General features: G+C 39.0%; 1 protein-coding gene and 1 pseudogene across 1 annotated transcript; both read left to right on the top strand.

Annotated features, from left to right (window-relative positions):
- Positions 1–14157: 14157 nt before the first annotated feature.
- Positions 14158–14658, top strand: LOC143562107 (epi-neemfruitin B 7-O-acetyltransferse L7AT pseudogene; annotated as a pseudogene).
- Positions 14659–14672: 14 nt separating this feature from the next.
- LOC143562106 (limonoid 7-O-acetyltransferse-like) lies at positions 14673–26790 on the top strand (the record flags this gene model as incomplete). The annotated part of the gene is made up of 3 exons (XM_077050014.1): positions 14673–15038; positions 24941–25416; positions 26730–26790. Coding segments are annotated over exons 1-3 (903 nt in total), but the record flags the coding sequence as incomplete, so codon positions are not given.
- Between the last annotated feature and the right edge of the window lie 378 nt (positions 26791–27168).

Raw genomic sequence — 27168 nt, 5'->3', positions numbered from 1 at the left:
TTGAAGATCTTTAAATAAAATAATTTTTGCAGAAAGTAAACAATTAAAGTTCAAGGTTTATAATGTAACTATCTAAGAATTTATAATAATAACCCTTTAAAAATGTAAGTTTGCTTGAAACCAGGTTAAAGTATCTAACCTTAATATTTACTTAACCTATGTTAAGTAATAAGGTGAGAAAAATGCTAAATGCAAGTTCCTTTGGGACAAAGATACTAAAACGGGTCTTAAACGAGTGTTTGGGTTGTTGGTTCGGGTCTTGATAATTGGTCAAACCCAAAGTCAACTTCCCAAATAATGAATGCTATGAGATAACTCAATAAAACTTATTAAGACTTAAACAAGTATGTAGTTCTATTATTTTAGAACTAACAACGCACGTTAAGCGAGTGTTCGGTTTTGTCGGTCCAAACTATGTTATGAGATCAAGTTGGATCCAACATTTCCAAGTACTTAAGAAAATAATTAAAATCATTTTGTAAACTATTTTTAAAGAAATATACAAGTTTTGATAGCTAAAAACACACTTGTGTGTCTTAAGCGAGTAAAAATCGGATTGGTTCGGTGTCCATCTCACAATACGTTCCTTGATGGTCTCCACATGCCCAAATAACCAAGAACTTGTACAAATGAATTTAGAAACTTAAATCTAACATAAAGCATGTTTAAAACAATTATTTAACAAAACTAATAACAAGTTCGGTTCACGGTTTGGACTATTTACGGTTAAACCGAGGTTAGTCTCTACAAACCCCCACCATGGAACTTCATAAATATGACAAACAAACTAAAAAGAGCATAAGTTAAACAAGATTAATATGTGCAAACAAGTTATGTGTGTGTGTATATATATCAAGAACACGAAGTCCTCCATGAAGTCTTGCCTTACGAGGTCCGAAACTTAACCAACCAGAGTCGGAGAAGTAACTACCAAAGGTAACAAGGGTGTGTATTATATATATGTTGTGCCACCATAAACAAGTATTAATAAGACTACATAAGCTAAATAGAATGAAAGATTAAACTTGGTTTGACATTTGGAAGTCAAACCTTCAAGAACACATAAATAAAACAACCTTGGATCTATGGAGAATTGAGAGAGTTTTTGGAGATGTAGCAAGGAATAATGAAGGGGAAAGGGTGTGTATATATAGGATAATATTCTTGGTTAAATATGGGTGTTAAACACAACAAGTTTCATGCAAAAAGGGGTCAAAACAAGCACAAAACAACAAAAACCCATAGTTGCAGCTGATGCTGCTTGCACTATGCGACGGGATTGGGTGTCACCCGTCGCGCGGCGCGACGGGTTGATTTCCTGATTTCCCTACTTTTGTTATTTGGCAGATTTAGTCCCTGTAGTTCGTTTTAAGTGATTTTTTACGCGTTTTAAGACCGAAATGAATGTTTTCAAGACCCAACAAGTGTAAAACAATACTGTAACATAAATCCATTATTTTGATTATATCTAAGGTTTCGGTTTACAAAACGGGTCGGTTTACATAGTAAATCAAATGCAAAAAAGAATACAAACAAAACCCGAAAGTGACGAATGTCACATGGGGAATTTCAGAGAATTTTTCTGACATTCTCTGACCTAACCCTAATTCGTTAGCGGGGAACTGACGAACTAGCAGTAATTCGTTAAGGGGGAAAGTGTCGTACTAGCAGAAATTCGTTAACGAAGAATAACGAACTTGCTTCATTCGTTAAGCAATTCGTTATGTAAATTCGTTAAGGAAAGAATGACGAGCTAACCTCAGTTCGTTATGACCATTCGTTATGAATGTCAGTTCGTTATAGAGATCAATTCGTTATATAGACCAGTTCGTTATAAAGGTCAATTCTTTAAGAAATAACGATGGAGCCTCCTTCGTTAACGAACTGGATAACAAAGTAGACTTTGAAAGAATGACAGAAAGGTCCCTGGACTTAGAATAAATGTTTTAATTACATAATTGCCCTTGGACTTTGTTAATTAACGAAAAGATACCTTTAAAGGTTAATGAGTAACGATTAACTAACCGGGTAAAGATTCAATGAAGTAAAACCGGCTTAGACGCTTTATATTAATTAAGCAAACAGTTAGGCATGGCTCGAGCGGTATTTAATATTGTGTTCATTAAACAGTTTGTCGCGCACAGCTAAAGAAAGGGATAACCACTAACGGTGAACGTAACCGAAATCCGGTGAGTTTCTAGCCCCATTTCCTTGTTAAGTTTTCAGGGTTGTGTGCATACTCTATGTGAAGTGTGAATACTCTTACCTTAAGTGGTAAGTTTATGCTATAGATGATATACGAGTTATTTATGAATGCTTGTTGGTGCGTGAATGATGTTCGGATATTGCACGTATCGCCAATGAGAGTGATTACCAAGTGGTTATTAGTGTGTATGAATGTTATGATGTGACTTGTTTATTGTGTAGATGATGAACTGATAGGAAGTGTGTTGTAGACAAGTAGAATAAAGTGTGATAGAAGTGGAGAGGAGTCTAGTAAGGGTGCTAGTGGCATGACGATAGTACGTGGTAGGGTAAGCCTATACGTGCCTTTGTTACTAAAGTGGCATAACGTGAGTGTGTGGTAGGGTAAGCCTATATGTGCCTTCGTTATTAAGTGGCATAACGTGAGTTCGTGGGAGGGCAAGCCTCTATGTGCTTTCGTAAACAAGTGGCTAAGATATAGGGGACGGTTAAGTGGTTAAGCAGTAAGGTGAGCAGGATAGACAGCGGACTAGGTGTCTTCGGAACGTATATAATTGCATGTAATGGTTGTATGGTAAATTGCTTGATTAACTAGAGCTCACTCGGCGTAGCTGTCTTTTAGTATGCACGGAGGTAAACAGGTTTAAAGAGCTAGCATGAGGATGGCACATGGCATGGATTGAACGGATGGCATCTGATAATGGAAGAAATGATGTTTTAAATATGATGTTTTATGTTATCGTTTTAAATATAAGATTAAATTTTTTGTAACGAATGATTGAAGTTAACGTTTTCGCGAAAGTTTTAATTAACTCTGATTTTGTAGAATTGTGTTTATGATTAAATCTGAAATCCAAAGTAAGGCACCGGTAACAGGGCCTTACACCTTATAATTATGCAATTTCCCTACCTCTATGATGATAAACAATATATATATACATACATACATACATACATACATATATATATATGTATATATATATATAATACGAAACATTTAAAAGCTCTCTAGTTGCTCCCTACATTCTCTCAAGCCACCAGATTGCATTATTTATAAATGGAGGCTTCTCATGCATTCGACCCGAATTCACGGATATGGGTCTAACCAAACCCAGATAACCTTAACTAGGTTATAACATCTAATTAAATTAAAAATTAATTTCACCAAATATTTGATATGAAAATTTCTATAAAAAAGGGAGATTCTATAAAAAATTAATATCCCATTCGTTTTTTAAAAAATTACTTATAATTAAGAAACAATTTTATAGTAAAAAAATAAGCGGGTCATGGGTCTCACTAAAACCAGATAACTTTTTAAACTAGTTATAACAGCTCATTTATTCGTGAAACTCTTTAATCATCAAATCCTAATTACATTATTAACTCTTTTACAACAAATAAAATCAAAAAAAAAAATCCAAAAATATATTTATATTATAAACGAACAATGTAAAACAACCCCGTAATACGACCCAGTTATTCCTTAAACTGCTTATATCATCCCATTAAATTAAAAAATAATATCACCAAATATTTGATATGAAAATCCTATAAAGTAGGGATATAACAAAAATTAATATATTATTTATAATAAAAAAACAAATTTATTGTAAAAAAATAAACGGGTCACGGGTCTCATTAAACCCAAATAGCTTTTAAATCAGGTTCTAACATCTCATTTATTTGTGAAACCATTTCATCATTAAATAAAGTATATTATTAACTTATGTACTATTAATAATAATAAAATCCAAAAAATATATAAATATTATAAACGAATAATGTAAAACCCCTGTAATACGAGGGATAAAAACTAGTATATATGTATATTGAGTTGTATTGCATTTTTCATGTTTATTAAATAGTTTTTTTGATAATTTCTTAAATTGTTGATATTATTAGTTATAATTATTATTACTTTTAATAATAATAATAATAATAATAATAATAATAATAATTACTCCCTCCGTCCCATTTTAAATGTCAATTTTTTTATTTTTGGTTGTCCCAATTTAAATGTCATTTCTATACATATAAATTCAATTTCCAATTGTGCACTTACTATTACATATACTAGATGTTTCAATTTCCAGTTTTTGGTTGTCCTAATTTAAATGTCATAATAACTTAAAGAACATTATTGTCATTTTACAGCTCATAAAATAAAATGATCAAACATTTCTTAATTTGTGTGTTTTGGGTCTCATGACATTTAAAATGGGACGAAGGGAGTATTATTATTATTATTATTATTATTATTATCATCGTTGTTTTTGTTTGACTACTTTTTCATGATAAATTCGATTTTTTCTTTTAATTTGTTACATAGTAAAGCTTGCAAGGCAACACATAAATGAAATTTACCAGTTTATACTAAAGAATAAAAAGGTATAAAGGTATTTTGTCCCCACTTTTACTTACGTTCAATAACTTTAAAAGGTATCAACTACAAGGAAACATATATAAGGGGGGAGGGGTGGTTCAATTCTCCTCACACACCACATCCAATGGTGGTGTGTCACATCACCAACCTCAAATTCATCACATGTGATGGATTTTTAGTAGGGGTGGTGGTGTGGTGTGATGAATTTTTTTTAATAAATACTAAATTAAATAAAAATAAAACAATATTACATTAAATAAAAAATAAAACAAGATTACATTAAATAAAGACAGCTAAATTAAAAAAACCGACCAAAAAAAAAACCTACGGCCCTTCCCAACCCCACTTGTCGCATATCTCGCGTTTGCGTTGAAGTAGGATCGATTTATTGGGTTCCTCAAGATGTTCGTGCGGTTGTAGGAGGAAAGTTAGATCGGCGTTTTTTTTGGTTTTCATTCAAATAGTTAATATAAGTCTCCTCACGTTTCATTTTTAAAATATGAGCCTGTTTCTTTCGGTCCTTCGTCTCAGCCATTTCAGCCAACTTAGTCGACTTGTATTCGGCGAAGTTTTCGGCCACCGCTTCCTTTCCAAGTCTTGACGATTCCCCACTTTTCTTGCGATTCGGCCGTGTGGGTGTGGGTGTGTCTTCGTCAGGATCGTCGGGATTTTCTCGGGTTCCTCGTTCAAGTTCATGCTCGGCATGTTGCATGACAAGCCGCCGGTAGATGTTGTGTAGTCCCCGAACTCGGAAGTTTTTGAGCTTTTTGAAGAAGATCCTTTCTTCCTTGAAGTCGTCGGTCCGTTCAAATCGACCAAGGGAATCGGTTCCCACTTCTTGTGACGTCTCGCAATCTCCCACGCTTCCAAGTGGGGAAAATCCCTACATTTGAAAACTTCGACATAATCGGCCAAAGCATCCTTTATGATAGTCACCTCGCTCGCTCCGCTTTGTGGATCTCGGGACTACAAAACATTTAGAAATATATATATATATATATATATGTGTGTGTGTGTGTGTGTGTGTGTGTGTGTGTGTATGTATCAAATTGTAAAAATAAAGTAATAGATTATAAAATAAATAAACTAAAATAGTTACCAATTGGACGTAACAAGCATTAAATTTTGACATTTTTCGATTCAAATCTCCCCACTTGCCAATCATTTGATCCTTGTTTCGTTCGGTTGCGCTGGGAAGTTTTGAGAAATGTTATTTAATACGTCTTCATAAGGCTTCTTTTTTTTGTTGGTTTGAGTGTTTTTTTTAATTCGGAACAATGTAAATAAGCCTTGGTCAAGGCGACCTCCTCATCGGGCAACCAAAGCCTAACATTTTTTTGATATGTCTCCTCATCCGCGTGTTCATCTTCATCCAAAGTTTGCACTTCGTGACGAAAAGGACTTGCAAATTGATGTATAACATCGTTATCGTCTAGGGGATCGACGGACATTTGAGACGGTTGAAACATTTGAAAAGCATTATTTGGATAATTTTGGGTAGAAAAAACTGGAATATAAGGTTGGTTTTAGTACGATTGAGAGGATTTGTTTTGGGACGGTTGATAATAACGTTGCTGGGAAGGTTGTTGTTGGTTTTTGGACGGTTGAAAATGTTGTGGATAAGGTTGTTGTTGGAATGGTTGGGTTGTGTCGGGTTCGTCTTGTAACCGAAATCCCGTCGGTTCGCCTAGATTTTGTCGAATCTTTGGTCGGGTTTGGGTTTTCTTTGAACCCGAGCCACATTTCTTAGAACCCTCCATTGATATGATGTTAAAACGGTGTTTGTAGTAGAAGATTTTGAGTTGGATTTGAGTATGTTTTGAAGATATGTTTTAGTTATTTATATAGGTAAAATAATTTTTTTTATTTAAAACACCCCCTCCCAACGGCAACCTCCATCCTAACGGTCCTCCATCCAACGGCTCCCTCCTCGAAATCTCCTGTAACAACTCGAATTTTTCGATTAGTCTAATACCCGGCTCGTTATTGTTTCCGTGTAATTTTAATCAATAAGATATATACTTTATTATATTATAAACTATGATCCAAACGCGTTTTACACCCAAACCCGTGACCCGTTAATGTTTCTTGATCCTTAATTTTCGCACTAAAATCGAAATTTATTCTCCAGATCGTTACCTATGCTTAAAACGATTCCACTGTCTTGATTAATTAGGAAATACGATCCAAGTGATATGATTTAACAAAATTAGACAAACCGGCTTAACAAATTGATAATACGCGGCCTATTCATAATCAAAATTCAATTAAACTTGTTGACACCTTCCTTTCTATCTCGCAAGCCAAACCCCCATAATCAATTTTAGTATCGAGGTCTTCAAAACCCTAAATCCGATTCTTCTGTAGCCGCTGCTGTTACCTCGTCGTTCTCCATATATATTCAACTGATTCAGGTAATTGATTTGTTTAACCAATTCGTTTTTAATCACTGATTAATAAACCTAACCTTAATTAAACCAAAAACAAACGAATAGATTGATTTCAATTGCTAGGGTTCATTTATGAACTGGGTCGCATTTTCTGTCTGTTTAAATATTTATGTGTGTGTATAATTCTTGAGTTATATGGCAGCCCAATTGGCTGGTGTATTCGAGTTAAGACATCAGACGCCAGGGGGCGTAGGTTCGAGTCCCGCCAACCCTTTTTTGTTGTTTTTTTTGTTAAAGTGTTGTTTTAATCATTTTTAATCAATATAAACACATATAATAATATAAATGGGTTGATTATATAATATTTTAACGTAACCGACATGTTAACCCGTTGTATTCGCGTACCTTTGCTAAACCATATATATATATATGTGTATGTATATATGTATATATTAAATATATATTGTTTTATTGTATATATTGCTTTAAATAAACCAATATTATTTTATTAAAACCCGACACCGTTATTGGTGTTTTCTCGTCGTCAAACGTTTTTATAAATTTGCTTTTATTAATGTTATATGCACGTATCATTCTTTAAAGTTGTAACAATCGTATTTTAAACGTATTAATTATATTTATAAAATTTGATTTTTCGTTAAATATCCCAAGATACATATTGTATTATAGATATATATTTTAACGTTGATATTGAGTTATTCAAGATAGTACAAGTTATATTTTTAATATTGGGTTTTCGTTAATGATTCAAAAATATCAAACTTATTATAATTAAATATTTATACGTTTATTAGTATAGTGTATGGTAACTCATATTTATTTAAATTAATTGTTCATAACTTAGATTATATAATAAACAAACAATTCTTTTAGTGTAAATAATGACTAATAATATTGCTTTCATAATAACAATTATCGATGGAATCAATCGTCTAATCAATAACCATTCTAATCACAAAATAACCCAAATAACATGAAATCTCAAATCTATTATACGCATTATCTCATTTGTTAATAAATCATAACATTAAATTTTGTTAAATCATTTATAATTAATTTATATTATCCGATTTATCTAGGAATCCTTGTCGATTTATCCCGAGGGGTTCATCATTCTCACATCATCATTTTAATTTCGTTCCTCTTATCAGGTGAGTAATCACTCCCCTTTTTACTTATTTTTAACCTTTTTGGGGACATATGCGTATCGTATCATATTTATCTATTATCTAGTATTCAAAATCACAACTATTTAATCCTTGTATGTATATCAGTTTATGCCTAACTTGCTATTTGCTTACTTGCTTTATTTGAACCGCATTCGGAGAGGTCCAACATATTCTCAGTCTAGTATGATCATACGACCGTCGTAGTGGCCGGCGTCCGACGCATTGACAATGGTTTCACCGACACCTCTTTTTTTTTGGTGACCAAGGCCCATTCGCATGGCAACGGTTTAGCCCTTTCTTTATAGTTGATTGTTTGTGTATGTGCTATGGTTTAACTGTTTACCTCACAGGAACAGTTTGCATCTTTCTTTATATATTATATACTATTACTGTTGTGTCTTAAACTGGTGTTTTACTCACTCAACATGTGTTGTTGACAAAAATATATTTTATACGCATTTGCAGGTTATCAGCTTTGTTGTTTAGCAAGATGAAGATCACGTAGAGATGTTTTTAGGATACAAACTTAATTAATCATTGTTGTAATTTCGTTATACTTGATGTACTTAACTGTAATTGTTTTATTTGAAATTATTAAATAAATATTGAAACTTATAATGTTGCAAGATAGTAACCTTGTGAGTTGTGACAATCAGTTCGTGCCCCGACATTTCCGCCGTAGGTTGGGGTGTGATAGACCCCCCTCACTTGCGTGATAGCCATCACGCACAACCCCCCCCCCCCCCATCACGCGTGATGGGGGACCGGCGGCGGTGTGCGTGAGGCCATCACGCGTGATGGAATCCTCATCACGCACCAGCCCGTCCACTCTAACCAATGTATGGCCGATCATGAGAATTTAAATGTCTCAGTTGAGTTGAAAGAATAAAAATACTTAGGCCCTAACGAGTAATGAGTTATATAAAGTATTTTTTTTAAGCGACGATTAACGTTATTACAATATATATAGCAAAAATACAATATAAAACGACATACAATAATAAATAACCGATAATTCATGAAACTCTCGATCCTAATATTCTTGGCAGAGAAATATTTGAGCACGGAATGATTGTTTAGAAGATATAATGGCTAAAAATCAAATCCAAGAAATAGAAAAATAATGACTCAGCAATTGTTAATTCCTAATAATACATAATTGCTATTTTAGGAGGCATAAATGCTAATAATACATTTAATTTTGGACTAAAAAATTAACAAAGCACCGGATATATGGCTAAACTAAAATTATAAAAAAAGAACAAATATATGGTTTTATGGTTTACGGTTGTGGACTAGGTGGTCGATTACTTGACAATTGACTACTTGACTCTTACCTAGCTCGTCGCTTCTATTTTTTCTTTTTTATTTTTATTCTTTTTTATTTAATTTGGGCCAAATAACTCAATACATTATAGTTGGAAACTTGAATCATAGATTAAAAATTATTTAGCCTAATATTTATAAAGTTTTAAACTTTTAATATATTTCAATAATTTTTATAAGGTCTCGTATTCTTAAGTACATATAATTTTTTTAGGAAAAAAAAAAAATAGGTCTCGACCGGGAATGCGGCTCCCCTGTCTTTATGGCCGGCCCTGATGTATGTATCAGCCACATGTTGTACTAAAAGGTCATCTAGAACATTTTACTATTTCCATTTGTTCCTCGGTTTTGGGCAAATGAACAAAATGGCCCATTTCACCCCCACAAATATCTTGACTAACCCCTCAAAACTTAATAATACCCAAAATGGCCTTTTTCTAAACGGAAGGATTCGTCATAATATAATTGACATCCGACAGATCTATCTGACACCCTTTCATTTTTGAACCAACCACATCTTGACACGTATACACTTAAGGTTTGACCCAACCGTTTTTTAGAAAGCCGACCGTTTAGTTTTGGCTCCAACGGATAGATGTGAATGCCGCCATAATAGATATGTTGGTTGACAGAGTAGATATGAATGCCCGACATAATAGATTCGGTGGCCGACCGTTTATTAAACCGTCGGACCGACTGTTTAACAAATGTTTGGCGCCAAAACTAAACGGTCGAGCCCGATCGTTTAAGTGTATACGTGTCAAGATGTTGTTGGTTCAAAAACAAAATGGTGTCAGATAGATATGTCGGATGTCAGTTCTATTATGGTGGATCATTCTGTTTAAAAAAAGGGTCATTTTGGGTATTATTTAGTTTCGGGGGTTACTTAAGGAATTTGTACAGTCAGATAGGCCATTTTAGTCACTTTACCCGAGTTTTTTATTAAAACAAGGCGGGTGAAAAAACTATTTACTAAAATGAATGATTTCAAAAATATTTACCAAATTAGGTGATGTTTGAAAATATCATTTTTCTCACTCCTTATCTTATTAAATAATAATATTTTCTAAATAAACTTTTTAATCTAAATTAAAATGGACCCAAAATTAAGACCAAAAAAAATATACATTTCCTATAATGTATTTCTCTTAATATATTATACACGGTTTAGATATCTCTAAATTATTAAAAAGGTAAAAAAGTGTCTTGTAAGAAAAACTTCGTTGTATACGTGTTATCTATAAAATTGTTTTCATAAACTTTTTTTAATGCCATCAAGGCTCGTTTACTACGAGGTATTTTTAGCTGAGCTTTTTTCAAGCTTACTTCAACCGAGTTGCAAACTACAAATTTTTTAAACAACCCTATAGTTTTTCGAGCCGAGTTTCTTTTTCATTAAGTTACAAAACATTTTTTATATATCCACGTGTCACTCCATAGTCGATCATCATCCATTGATCGATCACTCTTGGCCTTAAATAATAAGTATTCAAAATCGAGCCGAATCCAAGTTTCTTCTGACTCGGCTCGTGAACATCCCTACATCTAAAGCGAGACAAACTAGAGACAAACCAAGCTGGCTTAGCTCATTTACATACGTATTTATTTTGAGCCATATTCAAGCAAGCTAGTATCTAGCTTTATAAACATCCCTGTAGTTTTTTTTCGAGCCAAGCTTTTTTGTTCATTAACTTAAAATGATTTTTATATTGTTTTTGTATTAAATGATTTTTATACAGTAAAAATACATTTATAAAAATAATTATCCGATGAGATTAGACTTTGCACACATGGATCTTATTTTATTTGAAGACATTTTTTTTTACCTATTTATAAGAGCAAGATGAAAAATAAAAATATCAATGTTTATTTGTCAATTACGGTTTTAATCCAACTTAACTTAATTTTAAAAAACTATTTAGAAATATGTTTATTAAATAATTAAGAGTGAGAAAAGTGAGATTTTAAAAAATAATCTATTTTGATAAATACTTTTAAACCCACCTTATTTTGATAAAAAAAAACTCCACTTTCCCCTCGGTTTTAAGTTTTCATTAACTTAGATATCTTCCTCCGCCTTAGAATGTACCTTGTTTGTTACGTAACTATCTTATTTACTACTTATTTAATAAAATTTGCCGACTTTAACCAATTAACCTGAATTTAAAACACAAGCACGTTCCATGGTGGTATATATAATATGTGTACGTGAGAGAGGGGGACCCACCCTTCCGTACGCCTCACCATTTGCAGCCACAAATTCCTACTAGTCGGACCTCCCTTCATATTAAGGATGAGTTTGGTATAGTATCTATACCCGATTATACAAGTACCAAAGATCAATAAAAACATTTACCAATACCCGTACCAATTTTCCGGCATGATACAAATATTTCGATACGGTACCCGTTTTTATACCGCTTTACTTTTTTACTTTCAAATCTTCAACGCTCTTGAAACGAGTAACAAACAACCGTAAGTAGTCCGGGTACTGGTATGAGTACATATACGCAATGTACCAAATTAGTCCAAGTATCAAATTGGTCACTGATTTAATGATCAGTTAGTATAGTACTGAAGAACCATAATCCAGTCGCCGACTTTAAGTGATATGTTTGTTTGCTCGACTCCTGAATGTTATATTATTTAATATTGAAAAAGTGTTTGGTACTTGTTCAATAATAATGGAGAATTTATTTTATATATTAAATGTGAAGAATCTCAATTAAAGCCCTATATATTCCAAACGGGTACAAAATACCAAATGTAAGCTTACTGTACCCGCACATACACCTGTACCGAAATTTAACAAAAACGAGTATTGATACCCGTACCGAATATGCTGAATCGATACGTGCACGGGTATTTGGGACAAAATGTTCATCCCTACTTCACATCTCTACCCTTGCCCGCCGGGTTGCCACCTTCTCCGGATCCCGGGAACCCACCTGCATTTTGGGTGCTTTAACCGGTCATATGCTTCTTGAGTGATATAACATTTTCCTACAATAGTCATAGGGGTCTTGGACCTATTCCCATGGTGGTGTGTACGTGCCCACATGTAGTGTAATAAAAGATCATCTTAAAACAATTTCACTACTTTACAGCCCACTTTTCGGTAAACAAACGCTATAGAATGTGGGGAAAAATTATATATATGTCCACGTGAAACGTGAAGCTTTCTTAATTAATCTATTAAGGCTATGTGTATACAGGGGCGGACTCACGTAATAACCATCGGTGTCCCGGGACACCAATGTTTTTTTTCTTATAAGCGATATCATAAATTTTTTAAGGACCCCATAAGAATTAGTAGTTGGACCCCATATCCACATTACTCTTCTAGCCTGATGGAAACTCTCTTGCTTTTCCATGCGGAAAACGCAAGTTCGAGACTTGGCTGCTTCGTTTTTTATGTTTTTCGCTTTTTTTTTTTTTTTTGATAAACTCAATATTAGTTTTGGACTTTTGGCATTTGGGTGTTAACTTATCCCAACTTTATCAGACATTCAAAAACATACAGCGACATAACAAAATTAAGAATTAGCATATTCCACCACACACCTCAAACCCACTTCCGGCCTCCGTCCATCTCCGCCAGCCTCCGCCTCTCTCCAGCCACAGTTCACCCCTCTCTGGTCTCATATGTCTTTGTTTCCTCCGATTTTGTCTCATACTAAAGGTAATTTTAGGGCTAATTAGTTGATTGAGTTTTTATATAATTATACTCATATTGGTTATTGTATGTTGTATATTGTTGTTAGATTGTGACTTAGTTTTCTTAAAAACTTGAAATTTAGGGCTAATTATGCAAGAATCATTAAAAAGAAAGTTTGAGCCCTCGTTTTGAAACAACTTTAAGAATTTGTAATGTTTTTTTTATCGTTTTGAATGATGTCGTATATTATGTGTGTTTTATTATGATATTGTATTTTATTATGTTTCTCGTCTCGACCCGACCTGACCCGACCCGACCCGAAAAGTTTGAACACCGAAAAAAATAGGACCCCGTTGTCAAAAAATCCTGAGTCCGCCACTGTGTGTATATGTGTACGAGTAATTATAACTGGGGGCGATTTTTGATATATGTCATCATGTCAGTAAAGAGAAAATTTTATTTTAGTAGATGTAATGATTTTGTAGCCCCATCACATCATATATATATATATATTGATATTGGGGGTGGTGGTTCTCGCCGAAATCGCCCATTGTCGCCCCAAAATGCCGTCCCCTACACCCATACTTCAAACAGTGAATTATTATTTTATTAAAACGGCCTCAGTAGGTTTCTAGAAAACAAAGTTCGAGAACCAAAGTGCAACGTAAGATGATATCATAGCCTTAATTTTTTTTTAATTATATCATTTTATGTACTGGTCAGGAATTAACGTCAAACGTGGAAGTTAGGCCGATCGTATAATAAAGTTACACCATGTGAACAATTATCCCACTCAATTCTGATATAAAATCAATTATTGATTATGAAACATACAAATATACGCATGTATACACACATAAATACATACTACGTACATACATGCATATATACATACATACATATCCCAACTATAAAAGGGACTTGGCAGTGATGCACTATCACCAATTCACCATCTTTTCTAATCTTATTTACTTACACAGGCAGCAATAACTATTTTACAATATGGAAATTGAACTCATTTCCAAAGAGAACATTAAACCATCTTCTCTAACACCACCCCACTTGAAAACATTCAATCTTTGTATCCTAGATCAGCTTGTTACCCAACCTTACATACCAATCAGCTTGCACTACCCTGATCGCAATGGCGGAAATGTATTCCAAGCCCTGGAAAGATCGGTGCTTTTAAAGAAATCATTAAGTAAAACCTTGACTCAGTTTTACCCACTTGCGGGAACCACAAAAGATCAACTTTCGATTGATTGTAACGATGTTGGTGCTTACTTTGTCTTAGCTTTGGTTCATGGTCGTTGTGATGACTTTCTACGCCAGCCAGATTACCAATTGATCAATAAGTTGTTGCCAATCTATCCTAGTTTTAATGGACCTCGAGGTGCTCAAGTAACAAATATTCAAGTGAACATTTTCAAATGTGGTGGAATCGTTATCGGGCTCAACATTTCACACAATGCACTTGATGGAGCCGGCCTCTACACTTTCTAAAAGCATGGGCTAACATGGCTTGTGGAGCTGAAGTAATTTATCCAAACTTGACTGCATCATCAATTTTCCCTGCAAAAAGCTCGTGGCTTAGAGATGCAGCAACGATGCTTCGTGAAACAATGACAAAGCATGGCAAGTGTAGCAAAAAAAGATTTGTTTTTGGTCCAAATGCCATAGCCGAACTAAAAGGAGCCGAGGCAACAAGAAATGGAGTTCAACAACCAACAAGAGTTGAGGTGGTATCCACTTTGATATGGAAGTGTGCACTTGCTGCAACTAAAGAAGTATGTGGTTTCCAGAACACTTCTCGTTTAACCCATCTTGTGAATCTTCGTAGAAAACTTGCAACGAAGACGTCAAAAGACTGCTTGGGTAACATGGTTTGGATCTTGAAGAGGTATGCACCCGCCTTAACATCGAGCGGGGCAGGTCAACCCACAAGATATAGACAAGAGGCTTGAAATCAGGATGTCATGAAGACACAAAGCCAAAACCTATGTGCGTGGCGCATATCACATATGCTCACGCATATCACATATGTTCACGCATCACATATGCTCACGCGTATCACATATGCTCACGCATCATATATGCTCACGCATATGACATCTGCGCGTGGCGAATCTACGCGTGGCGCATATCACATATGCTCACGCATATTACATATGCTTGCGCATATCACATCTGCGCATGAAACATCTGCGCGTGAGAATAAAGAGAAGACCTCACGCATCCCCAGGGTAGGCGCATATCACACATGCACATAATCAACCACGCCCTTATCCAAATCAGGATAAGGACAACCATGATTGTGCTCATCAGACAACCTTCCAGAAGGTATCCTTTAAGGAATAAAGAATATGCTGATGTTGACAGCTGCCAATGAAGGGTGGACAACTCAGCAAAGCCCATGTGCTACCACGTGATTACACATGGGTCAGGTGAAATACCTTGGTCAGAGAATATTCAATGAAAAAGCACCAGGTGTCCTAAGGACACGTGGGGCGAAGCAATAGGAGGAGGCCAAAAAGGCCCTAATTGGGTCTGAGCCCAATCATTGAAAACCCTAATACTATAAATACCACACCACCTCCACAGTGGGAGGTAAGCAAGAAAATACATTCTAAGTCCTTACTCACTTTCAGATTATTATCTTCTCCTACAATATCTTATTCTCACACCGGAGGGTTACCCCAAAGAGGACCCCTCTGTCCCTTTCTGAGGGGTAAGTTCACGGTGCTGCTCGTTTTGTAGGTGGAAGAACTCATATTCCAGAAAACCATTGGTGATATAGCACACTCATACCCGAGGAAAGTTGATCGTACACTAGTAAGTCGATCCACGTTTCTTCATTGGCGCCATCACCTGTTACAACGGCAACAAAACCACTATCTCATCAGTTCTCTCTGAAAATCTTCACCATGGTTTCCGGTGTTCGAAACAGCGATCAAGTTCTGGAGGATAATGAGCTTGAGGATGTTAATGAGGGACATCAGTTTCTGAGGGCGCCGCGTGATACTGCGCGCACCACCAGTAACCATCCCTTCATCACAACACCTCATAGCCAGACTGAAACTCCACCAGACGATCTCACGTTCCAAAATCTGACTGGTGCAAAACAAAAAGGACCAATAGGTCCGGAAGTTGAAACCAATGACCCTAAAGAATGGCTCATAAACGAACAACGGCGTTTAATGGACAAATACAATGAGCTGGTCAAACACAAAAAGTTAGCCGACTTAACACAAAGGCTCGCATTTGATAAACAAACAATTCAGGGAACAACAAAAAGGGCGCGCGCGCCGGAAGATGGTCACTCTGTTCACACCGAACTCGCTGATGTTAGTGATGAGGAAGAGGTGCACAGCATGAGGAAGACGCGAGATACTCATGCAGGAGGTTCATAGCTTCGCGCGCACATGAACATAGCGCCTGGAGCCAAAGTTGATATGGATCTATACACACCGTACAACCCACAAGCGAAAGGGCAAGTGGACGTAACCACACCATATAGGCCAGCCATCTTGGTAAAGCATTCAAAATTCACTGAGCGCATTACGAAGGCTCCCATTCAACACAAAACCAAGATGCCAAGTGGTCTAGGCAAGTACGATGGTACAACAGATCCAGATGATTTCTTACAAGGTTTTTACAACACTGGAAACCTAGAAAGCTGGACGATGCCAACATGGTGTCACATGTTTGCTCGCTGCCTCACGGGCGCAGCGCGTGTCTGGTTCGAAAGCTTGCCGACAGGACAAATCGATGGGTTCGAAGAGCTATTGGAGAAGTTCCAGGCTCACTTTGTACAGCAGCGCAGACACACGCGCGACCCCGATGACATCATGCACTGCGTGCGCAGGAATGATGAAACCATTGAAGACTACATAACTCGTTTCAATCAGGAATCTCTTGCAATTGGAGGTATCACTGAACAACTCTTGCACGTGGCCTTTATACAAGGTGCGCGCAGTGATCAACTCCGCAGAGCTCTCGTGAGCAGAGATGGCATGCCAACCACTTGGGCTAAGCTTATGGAAGCATCGCGAGTCTTCACGCGAAATGAAAAACAAATTGCCCAAGACAGAGCAAGAGATAGAGGGCATCAAACAGAAGCACCACGCAACAATGAAAGGAGGGGCAAACAAAACTCCGTATGGTCCAGGTTGCAACAAACCAGTTATTCTCCCGCAGAAAAGCAAGCGCAACAAAGTTCACCCCAGCCCCAAAAAGACATTCGTAATCGCGGAGAAGGTGACAAGAGGGAAGACGGCAGAGAGCCTAACAGACCTCTACCAAGAATATGGACTCCCCTCACCAAAACGCCTTCGCAAGTGTTAAGCACAGAGAATGTCCAGTTTAAAAGCCCCAAGCCATTACTCCATAAGGGACCACCAAACAGTGGCAAGTATTGTGAGTTTCACAAGTCCACAGGGCACAACACCGATGCATGCCACCATTTGAAGGATGCGATTGAAAGAGATGTGAAATCAGGCAAGTTGGCTCACCTGGTGAAAAACCCAAGACCAGAGAATGAACAACTAGACGGAGCCTCAGCCAGTAAAAAATTCAAAAGAATCTGTGTAGCTGAAGGAGGAAGGCACGGGCAAAGATCGAGGAAGAGAAGCGCGCAAGTCCAAGGGGATTGGCGCGAGCAACAAGCAATCTTCCCAAGAATCAGAGGAGGCCCGTCTATCAGCAGTCCCCTAGTCATCACTGCACACATCGCTCATTATGAGGTGTCAAAAGTCCTGGTGGACACCGGCAGTGAATCAGACATCATGTATGAGCAATGTTTCAGGAAGTTTGATCCAGCAGACCAAGCAAGGCTCGAAATTGTGAATGCACCAATCTCGGGTGTCTCAAACGAAATTATTCACCCCTAGGTCAGATACAATTCGAACTAACTATGGGGGATGAGAAACACAAGCGAGCTGAAATTGTCAACTTCTTGGTCTTGCCCACCACTTCATGCCATAATATGATCTTGGGTAGAGGAACGATTGCCCAATTCAACGCCATACCGTCACCAGCGCACGGCGCGTTGGGGTTCCCAACACCAACAGGAGTAACATTTGTATACCGAGATCATTTGTGCGCAGTAACAAGTATACCGCGAGAAGGGAGAATGAGCTTCCAATGGCAAATAACGCGCCAGAGGAATGGATTCTCAACCCAAAATTCCCAGAACAAACAATCACAATTGGAGCTACGATATCAGATGACACAAGGGTGAGAATGAAAAGATTTCTCACAACGTATATATCGGTCTTCGCGTGGCAACATTCTGATATGACTGAGGTTCCGCGAGACCTGGCGCAGCATTCTCTCAACACATTCAAGTCTGTAGAGCCAATTGCTCAAAAGAAAAGAGTCATGGGAGATGAGAAGGCAAAGGCCATGAATGAGCAAGTAGAAGATCTACTGCGCGCAAATATCATCCGCCCAATACGATACTAAACATGGTTAGCCAATCCTGTGATGGTAAAGAAGAGCAATGGGTCATGGAGAATGTGCATTGATTTCAAGGACCTCAACAAAGCGTGTCCAAAAGATTGTTACCCCCTCCCAAACATTGACGCGAAGGTGGACTCTGTGGCGCCATTTAAGCTCAAATGTTTCCTGGATGCCTATAAGGGCTATCACCAAATTCAAATGGCACCACAAGATGAGGACAAGACTGCCTTCAGAACTGACAAGGGTGTTTTCTGTTACACAAAAATGCCCTTTGGTTTGAAGAATGCAGGAGCCACTTACCAAAGACTCATGGATGCGGTTTTCAACGAGCAAATTGGAAGAAACTTAGAAGTCTACGTGGATGATTTGGTGATTAAAAGCAGGGAGGAAAAACAAATGCTCAAAGACATCGAAGAAACCCTTTGGCGCCTAAAGGAAACAAACATGAAGCTCAACCCGAGCAAATGCACATTCGGCGTAGAAGAAGGGAAATTTCTCGGTGTAATGGTCACCAAGGATGGTTTCAAGGTGAACCCAGAGAAGGTGGAGGCTATCCTTGACATGCCCTCACCATCCACCATGAAGGAAGTTCAAAAGTTGAATGGCAGATTGGTATCAATTAACAGGTTCCTAGCAAACCATGCAAGCAAATCTACCCCATTCGTTAACACATTGAGAAATTGCTTAAAGAAAAACCAATTCAAGTGGACGCCTGAGGCCGAGCAAGCTTTCAATGAGATAAAAGAATGTCTGATAAATCTGCCTGCGCTCACAGCTCCACTTCCTGGTGAAACTTTAACGTTGTACCTGTCAGCAGGAGAGCGCGCCATTGGCGCAGTATTACTGGTGGATCGCAAAGGAATCCAAACACCAATTTATTATGTAAGTCGGGTGTTGACAGATCCTGAGACGCGCTACACCATCATAGAAAAGTTAGTTTTATCACTAACGCATGCGTCGCGCAAGCTTCACAGATATTTCAATGGTCATCCTATTGAAGTCCTGACTGGTTAAAACATCCAGCAAGTCTTGCGGCGTCCCGCGCTCTCAGGAAGGCTGACAAAATGGGCACTGGAATTAGGAGAGCACACGATCGCCTATAAGCCTCGTCCAGCAATCAAGGGACAAGTCTTAGCTGATTTCATCGCAGAAATCCCTGAAGGAAAAGTTGAAGAGGCTCAGCACGAATTAGACCCTCCGCAAGCCAATAATGAAGAAAACGTTTGGAGATTATTCACTGACGGAGCTTCAAACAACGAAGGGTCCGGCGCAGGCCTCAAGCTGGTGGATCCAGAAAATCATGAGTATACTTACGCAATCAGGTTGGATTTCAAGAGCACCAACAATGAAGCTGAGTATGAAGCCCTGCTGGCTGGTTTGCGCATCGCGCACAAGTTCGGAGTCAAAAAGCTAGAGGCTCATGTAGATTCATACCAGGTAGCAGCGCAAGTCAATGGCTTTTATGATGCCAAGGAGAACACCATGCCTCTGTATCTAGAGCAGGCGAAAAAACTCATCGAACAATTTGAATCTTTCAGAATCATACACATTCCGCGCAGTGAAAATAAGTTTGCCGACGCGCTGAGCAAGATGGCATCAACCAGCTTCGATCACTTTGGCAAAGATGTCAGGGTGGAAGTAATGAGCAACCCGTCGGTGGGAGCGAAGTCTGTCCTTGTAATTCATACAACACCTTCATCATGGATAACTCCAATAATGGAATTCTTGAAGGAGGGAAAGGTACCGGACGATCGCGCACATGCGAGGAAGATAAGACACAAGTCGCAGAACTACAAACTGCTTGATGGTACGTTATATCGACGCTCTTATCTTGGACCGCTCATGAAATGTCTGGATGCTGAGGAAGCAAGCTATGTGATCAGAGAGATACACGAAGGAATCTGTGGAATACATGCTGGCCCGCGCATGGTGGTTGCCAAGGCAATGAACGCAGGTTACTATTGGCCAGGCATGTACTTGGACGCGTTAAAAGAGATCCAAAAATGCAAAGCGTGTCAGAGCTATGCGCCAAACACCATGCAGCCAAAGAACAACTTGATTCCGGTGACCTCTGCATGGCCTTTCCACAAGTGGGCAATCGATATTGTGGGTCCCTTACCACAAGCGCTGGGGCGAGTAAAGTTTTTGGTAGTGGCAACCTCACTCTCTAATAAAGATTCGTCAGTGTTAGCCTGCGCAAGAGTTTGATCACGCGCCTCTGCCTCCAACTCCAAGTCACGCGCTCGACGCGCGTACCTGGCCGCATCCGCTTCTGCCGCTTGCAGCTTCTCCCGCGCAGCCTGCAGCTCATGCCCGCGCTTCACAAAGGCAGCGTTGGCACTTGCTCGGTTCTCGCTAAGTTCTGCTTGGAGTTTCTCAGCTCTCTCTCGAGCGTCAGAAAGATTCCAAGCAGAAATCTTAGCCTCTTGCTTGGCCTCCACAAGGGCATCACGCACTTTTATATAATCATTGCGAAGCTCTTGGGAGGCAGCAAAGAACGCAGACCCAGCAAAAAGGTGGTCGTTGAGCAAGTCCACGCGAGCGCGGTCCTCCTGAAACCTCCTTTCAGCCGGAGGAACAGAGTGAGCCCAGAAGTCTTCACACACGCCCATGGATTGAAATGAGCTATCTTCAGTAATATTCCAGCTCGGGCGGTATATGCGATCGGCATCCTGCAAACATAAAGCAACGCAAAAGTAACGTTTTAGTCATCTAGACACTAATCTGGAAGTCCGCACAGCGGAGCAAAACAAACTTATACCTGCGGAGAGCCGGCAGAAAAGTCAGCGCCAGCCCCACGAAAAGAAGGCTGCGCCACGAAATCTCGTGGCGCTACAGGGCTTGCGCGGCCACCATCATAGCCTTCAGAATTGACCTCCTCATCATCCTCTGTAACAGGTCTCTTCTCCTGCGACTTGGAAAAATCAAAAACAGTCTCACGAGGACTGCGCGCAGGAGGAGGTGAGGGAGGTCTTAACGCCGTTAGATCAGCGCGTAAAATAGTCTCCTGCTCCTTAGTAATCCCAATGAGAGGAGATTCAGTACTTGTTGGAGCAGGAGCAGAACTAACGGCGCCGGCGCCGGCGCCAGCAGTGCCACCAGCAGCTTGTGTGCCAGCTATAATTCCTATGAAATAACCAAGGAGAAATGATTCATGACTTGATCTAAAGGAAAAAATCAGAAAATCAAAGCGCAATAAATACCTTGGCGCACCGCCGTCCGCGAATTGAGCATCGCCATGAAGTCCATTTTCCCCCTTTTCGAGGGTAAAACAGGGGACTTCAAAGCAACCTTCGGCGCAGCCTCGGTACCTTGCTGCGCCTGAGGTTGAGCCACCAAAGTCGCCGACTCTACAAACACTTGAGTGAGCAAAGCTTCATTAATAACTCTATCGGAATCACGCTCATAAAACCACAAAATATAAACAAAGTATACCTGTTGGAGAAGATGAAACAGCAGGCGCAGCGCCGCTTCCCTTGTCCGCCGCGCGAAGAGATGAGGTGGCAGCACCATACCTAGTGTGGACGGGAGGATTGCCCACACCTCGAGGCAAAGAAGACGAGGAAAACTTGGAGGTAAATCCCTTGGTTTTCTCAAGTCCCTTCGCTTGGGTAGGAGGAAGATTCTGGGCAACAGGGGCATCATTTTTCTTCAGTTTTTTACTGGCCCCTGCGCCAGTTTTGCCTTTAGCTTTGCGCTTGAGTTGTGGCACCTCAGCTGCTTCCTCCTCCACCTCCTCTTCCGCAAGCTCCAACTCATAATTCTCGAGCGCATCTACAATACGTGCAACAGAAATGTTAACCAAATTTGGTATTCTAAAGGCCTAAGCATAAGTACAAAGGCTTACCAGGCGCATCGCTGTTAAAGCAAAATTCTAAATCGACAGGGATGAACATATCATCGAAGCGATCGTGGAAAGCAACTTCCCCAGCGCTCAGCGCGACAGAGCCACCCTCCATATGCTCGTCATAGGCGGCGTGGACGTATTCCTTGCTTACTGCATAAAACAAGACAAATGATATCAGCAAAACGAATTATATTCGCGCAGAAATAATGCAATGAGCTAATAACTCACCTAAGCCATCAACTTGGACGACAGGCTCAGTCGCACTGTCGGTCCACCTCTTGCTCATACCAACCCCCACTAGCGCCTCCTCGCAAATATTCTTGGCGGGGGATGGTTCAGCAGATAACTTGTTAACCCATGCGTCCGTTGGGTTCTTAAGAACATTCTCATCCGCGGGCGCAGAAGTGATCGAGCGCATGGTCATGCGGATGGGAATCACACCAGCCTTAATATAAAAATTTTTTTCAGCCCAGTCATGAAGGCTTTTGAAGGAAACAGTGCAGCACTTAACCTTCTGACTGCGCGGTATGAATGAGAACCAAGAATCTTGGATTTTTGGCTAGTAAAAATATTGAAAGCGCCGAGGGGTGGGCTCCTCGCGCTGAGCTTTGCACATGAACTCAAAATGAGTCATGCGCACTAGTCCACAAGGATGGACTTGGGATATGTGAATCCCATAAACCTTGTCATCGGAAGACGAAGGTTACAGTGAGTGAAAAAGTGAGAGTATAAAGAGATATAGCCGGTGGGCGGATCTGCCGCCGTTTGCCCAGTACTCAAGGAGAAAACCCTGAGAGGCGACGCGATTATCAAAGTCAGACTGTTTCAATTTGCAGGGAATCTCATCCCATCTTTTCACCGTTTTGTTCTTCCCCACCTCCTCCGACGAGGCCTCGGCAGCCCGTTTACCCTTGCCGGTCTTCTTCAAAGTGGACATAACCAACGACTTTACACGGCGTTTGCTGGGGGAAATTGTGGTGTCTGGGTTATCAGACATACAATTGTGAATCAAACAGTATGGTTACTTTAAGCACGGAAATCTGGAAGCAAAAGATAAAGGCTCTTAATCGGAATGAAAATTGAAGGAGAAAGAGCTCTGAAAATAACAATGAAGATGAAGTAAAAACCACTCAAAGGGCTTGCTTTTATAGGCCCAGGAGAGAGAAAGAAACAGGTAATGATCAGAGTTACGCTCACGCGCCCCCACTCGCAGGTGCAGGCCAACATGAGCGCGACACGTGTTCCTGACACTGTATGAGGAGACATGAAAGGCCACTGTAGCACCTCGAGCACACGAAAAGTCTGACACATAACGTCTCCATCTCTGACGCATGTCAGCACCAACCAACCACGTACATGGATGATTCATTTCAACCAAAAGGATAGAATTCCGCGCAACGCACATATGAGAAATAAAAAGAAAAGACAAACCCTATTAAAAGAGCAAACTATTAAGTCTAATATCTATCTTACCTCGCTCGCGCGAGACAAGACACACATTAGACTGGGGGGGCTTGAAGAGGTATGCACCCGCCTTAACATCGAGCGGGGCGGGTCAACCCACAAGATATAGACAAGAGGCTTGAAATCAGGATGTCATGAAGACACAAAGCCAAAACCTATGCGCGTGGCGCATATCACATATGCTCACGCATATCACATATGTTCACGCATCACATATGCTCACGCGTATCACATATGCTCACGCATCATATATGCTCACGCATATCACATCTGCGCGTGACGCATCTGCGCGTGGCGCATATCACATATGCTCACGCATATTACATATGCTTGCGCATATCACATCTGCGCATGAAACATCTGCGCGTGAGAATAAAGAGAAGACCTCGCGCTTCCCCAGGATAGGCGCATATCACACATGCACATAATCAACCACGTCCTTATCCAAATCAGGATAAGGACAACCATGATTGTGCTTATCAGACAACCTTCCAGAAGGTATCCTTTAAGGAATAAAGAATATGCTGATGTTGACAGCTGCCAATGAAGGGTGGACAACTCAGCAAAGCCCATGTGCTACCACGTGATTACACATAGGTCAGGTGAAATACCTTGGTCAGAGAATATTCAATGAAAAAGCACCAGGTGTCCTAAGGACACGTGGCGCGAAGCAATAGGAGGAGGCCAAAAAGGCCCTAATTGGGTCTGAGCCCAATCATTGAAAACCCTAATACTATAAATACCACACCACCTCCACAATGGGAGGTAAGCAAGAAAATACATTCTAAGTCCTTACTCACTTTCAGATTATTATCTTCTCCTACAATATCTTATTCTCACACCGGAGGGTTACCCCAAAGAGGACCCCTCTGTCCCTTTCTGAGGGGTAAGTTCACGGTGCTGCTCGTTTTGTAGGTGGAAGAACTCATATTCCGGAAAACCATCGGTGATATAGCACACTCATACCCGAGGAAAGTTGATCGTATACTAGTAAGTCGATCCACGTTTCTTCAGATCTCAAACGCGGTGTGTGGAGATAGCGATGAGATCACATTGCATGGTTTGGTGAAAAAGGTGCGCGAAAGCTTTGCAAAAGTTGACATTGAGTTTGTGGACAAAGCACAAGGTGATGAAGGGTATATTGCAATGCATAAGTGGCTTCAAGAAAATGGAGCAATGGGCACGATAAACAACTATTTGTTTACAAGTTGGTGTAACATGGGTTTCTATGATATTGATTTTGGTTGGGGAAAGCCGAGTTGGGTCACGGGTATCGTTGGTGACGGCATGGATGTGTTCAGGAATTTTGTAACTCTAGTGGATACAAAATGTCACAGAGGAGTAGAAGCGTGGGTGAATTTGGATGAAGAAGAAATGAAGATTTTGCAATGCAACCAGGAGCTACTAGCATATGCCTCTATTAACCCAAGTGTACTACCAAATGACGATGATGATGTTGATGATATAGTTCAGCACATGTCACGGGCCATGTAGATCTAATGGTTCGAAATCAAGGTATAATTCAATCATTTGATTGAAGCGATTCAAATGAAAGTTACAGATTGGGTCATGAATAAAGTAATTCGAGTGGGGTTAATAAGTGTTTCGTAGTCTATAGGGAGTGTTACGGTTTGGATTTTCAATTTGGTTTATTGTCATTGCTTTGTTCTCCAAGTTTTCTTTATTATTGTTAACCAATATATACGATTCAACTGTTTCTTTGATCGGATTTGCGCAATCTTCATTCTCTTTCTGTAACTTGTTTGTTTGTCTCTAGGACCCAAAAACAGTAAAAGTGTAGAGCACCAACACTCATAGTATGGTCTTACACGTGTAATCTCTATATATAATAAAAGAAAACATGTTCTGACACGTGTCATCCTCAAATTCATTTGGGACACGTGTCAGCCCCACATTTAATTTGCTATTGTGATTAAAATATAGAAGGCCACGTCTTCCACTTCTTTCTTTCTCAAAACCCTACAAAAAGCTGACTGCTTATTTTTCTCTTCCCATTTACAATTCAAATTTCAAACACAGATCTATACCTTCTCTCTCTCTCTCTATTCAAACACATCTTCAAATCAATCTTCTTCTTCACTCTTCAGATTGGGTTAAAAATCAGATTTAAGACACCGACAACCTCATCGCACCGCTGCAAGCCGGACTTGACCTCCCGTTTCTCTCTCTCTCCATCGCAGACACCATCTTTAAAATAATGGCTAAGGCTTGGATTAGCTAGCTTTTTAAAAGAATCGTTCATAGTATAATGATATTAATTCCCTTTTAGGGAAGATGGATTTTCATGGGATGGTTAACGAGGAATGGTGACAGCCAAAAGTCATGTTTGGGATGCAAACATTGAGGTACTACAATTGTATTTTATTACCTTTTTTCTAGATTTGAAATGTATGCATGCTCATCCTGATTCATAACTTACAGATTAAAATTAAGCCTAATTACCATAACTTATAATAAAAACAATAAACTAAATGTACACCTATTAAGTTTTTGATGTTTGAGTTAGGGATAATTATTAGTTTGAATTAATATGCTTAGTGGTTAGTATTATTTTGAATTTATTTATTAAGTTTAAATATGAGCCGTATTGTTTGCTTATATATTGAGATTGTCATCGGTTTTATCAGGTCTGGGGTTGGGAATGTATAAACCCATCCCAGAACCGACCCATTGCCATCCCTACTAATGGTTGTCGCTTTTTATATTATTAGGCACCGGTTAATTGTTTTATAGAATAATCTTTTGAATTCGGTCATTTGATGTGGTAATTCATATGTTGCAGATTTAAGGTGCATGTTATTGGTGGTCATGATGGTATTACTATTCTACCATTGTTTTCTCAGGTACGTTTTTGGTTATTTTAATACGTTTGGTTGCATAAAAATGTATGCATCAATGATAGTGATTAAGTTGTTTCTTTTGTAGGTGGCATCATGTACGGGCTAAACAGGTTATTTTGTTTGTGTCTTGATGTTGAAATGCAAATAATTTAAACCAGCTTTGCCAACATGCTAATGAAGGCTTCAAGCAATTGTCTATTGTGGACCATGTGCATCTTTTCTTGATTTGTCTATAGTAAAAGTTGCAGATGTAAGTTATAAAATTGTTACTTTATATATTATGCATATACTTTTGTTAGTTTAATAAAATGTAAGATTTTCAAATCAAGTTTTTCAAGTTGCAGATGTAAGTTATAAAATTGTTAGTTTAATAAAATGTCT

Source organism: Bidens hawaiensis, unplaced genomic scaffold (assembly GCF_021521415.1).
Source record: "Bidens hawaiensis isolate Kalapana, Puna unplaced genomic scaffold, B.hawaiensis_p1.1 tig00020910_1, whole genome shotgun sequence".
In the NCBI taxonomy this organism is placed as follows: Eukaryota; Viridiplantae; Streptophyta; class Magnoliopsida; order Asterales; family Asteraceae; genus Bidens; species Bidens hawaiensis.
This window is presented reverse-complemented; position numbering and strand designations above follow the sequence as displayed.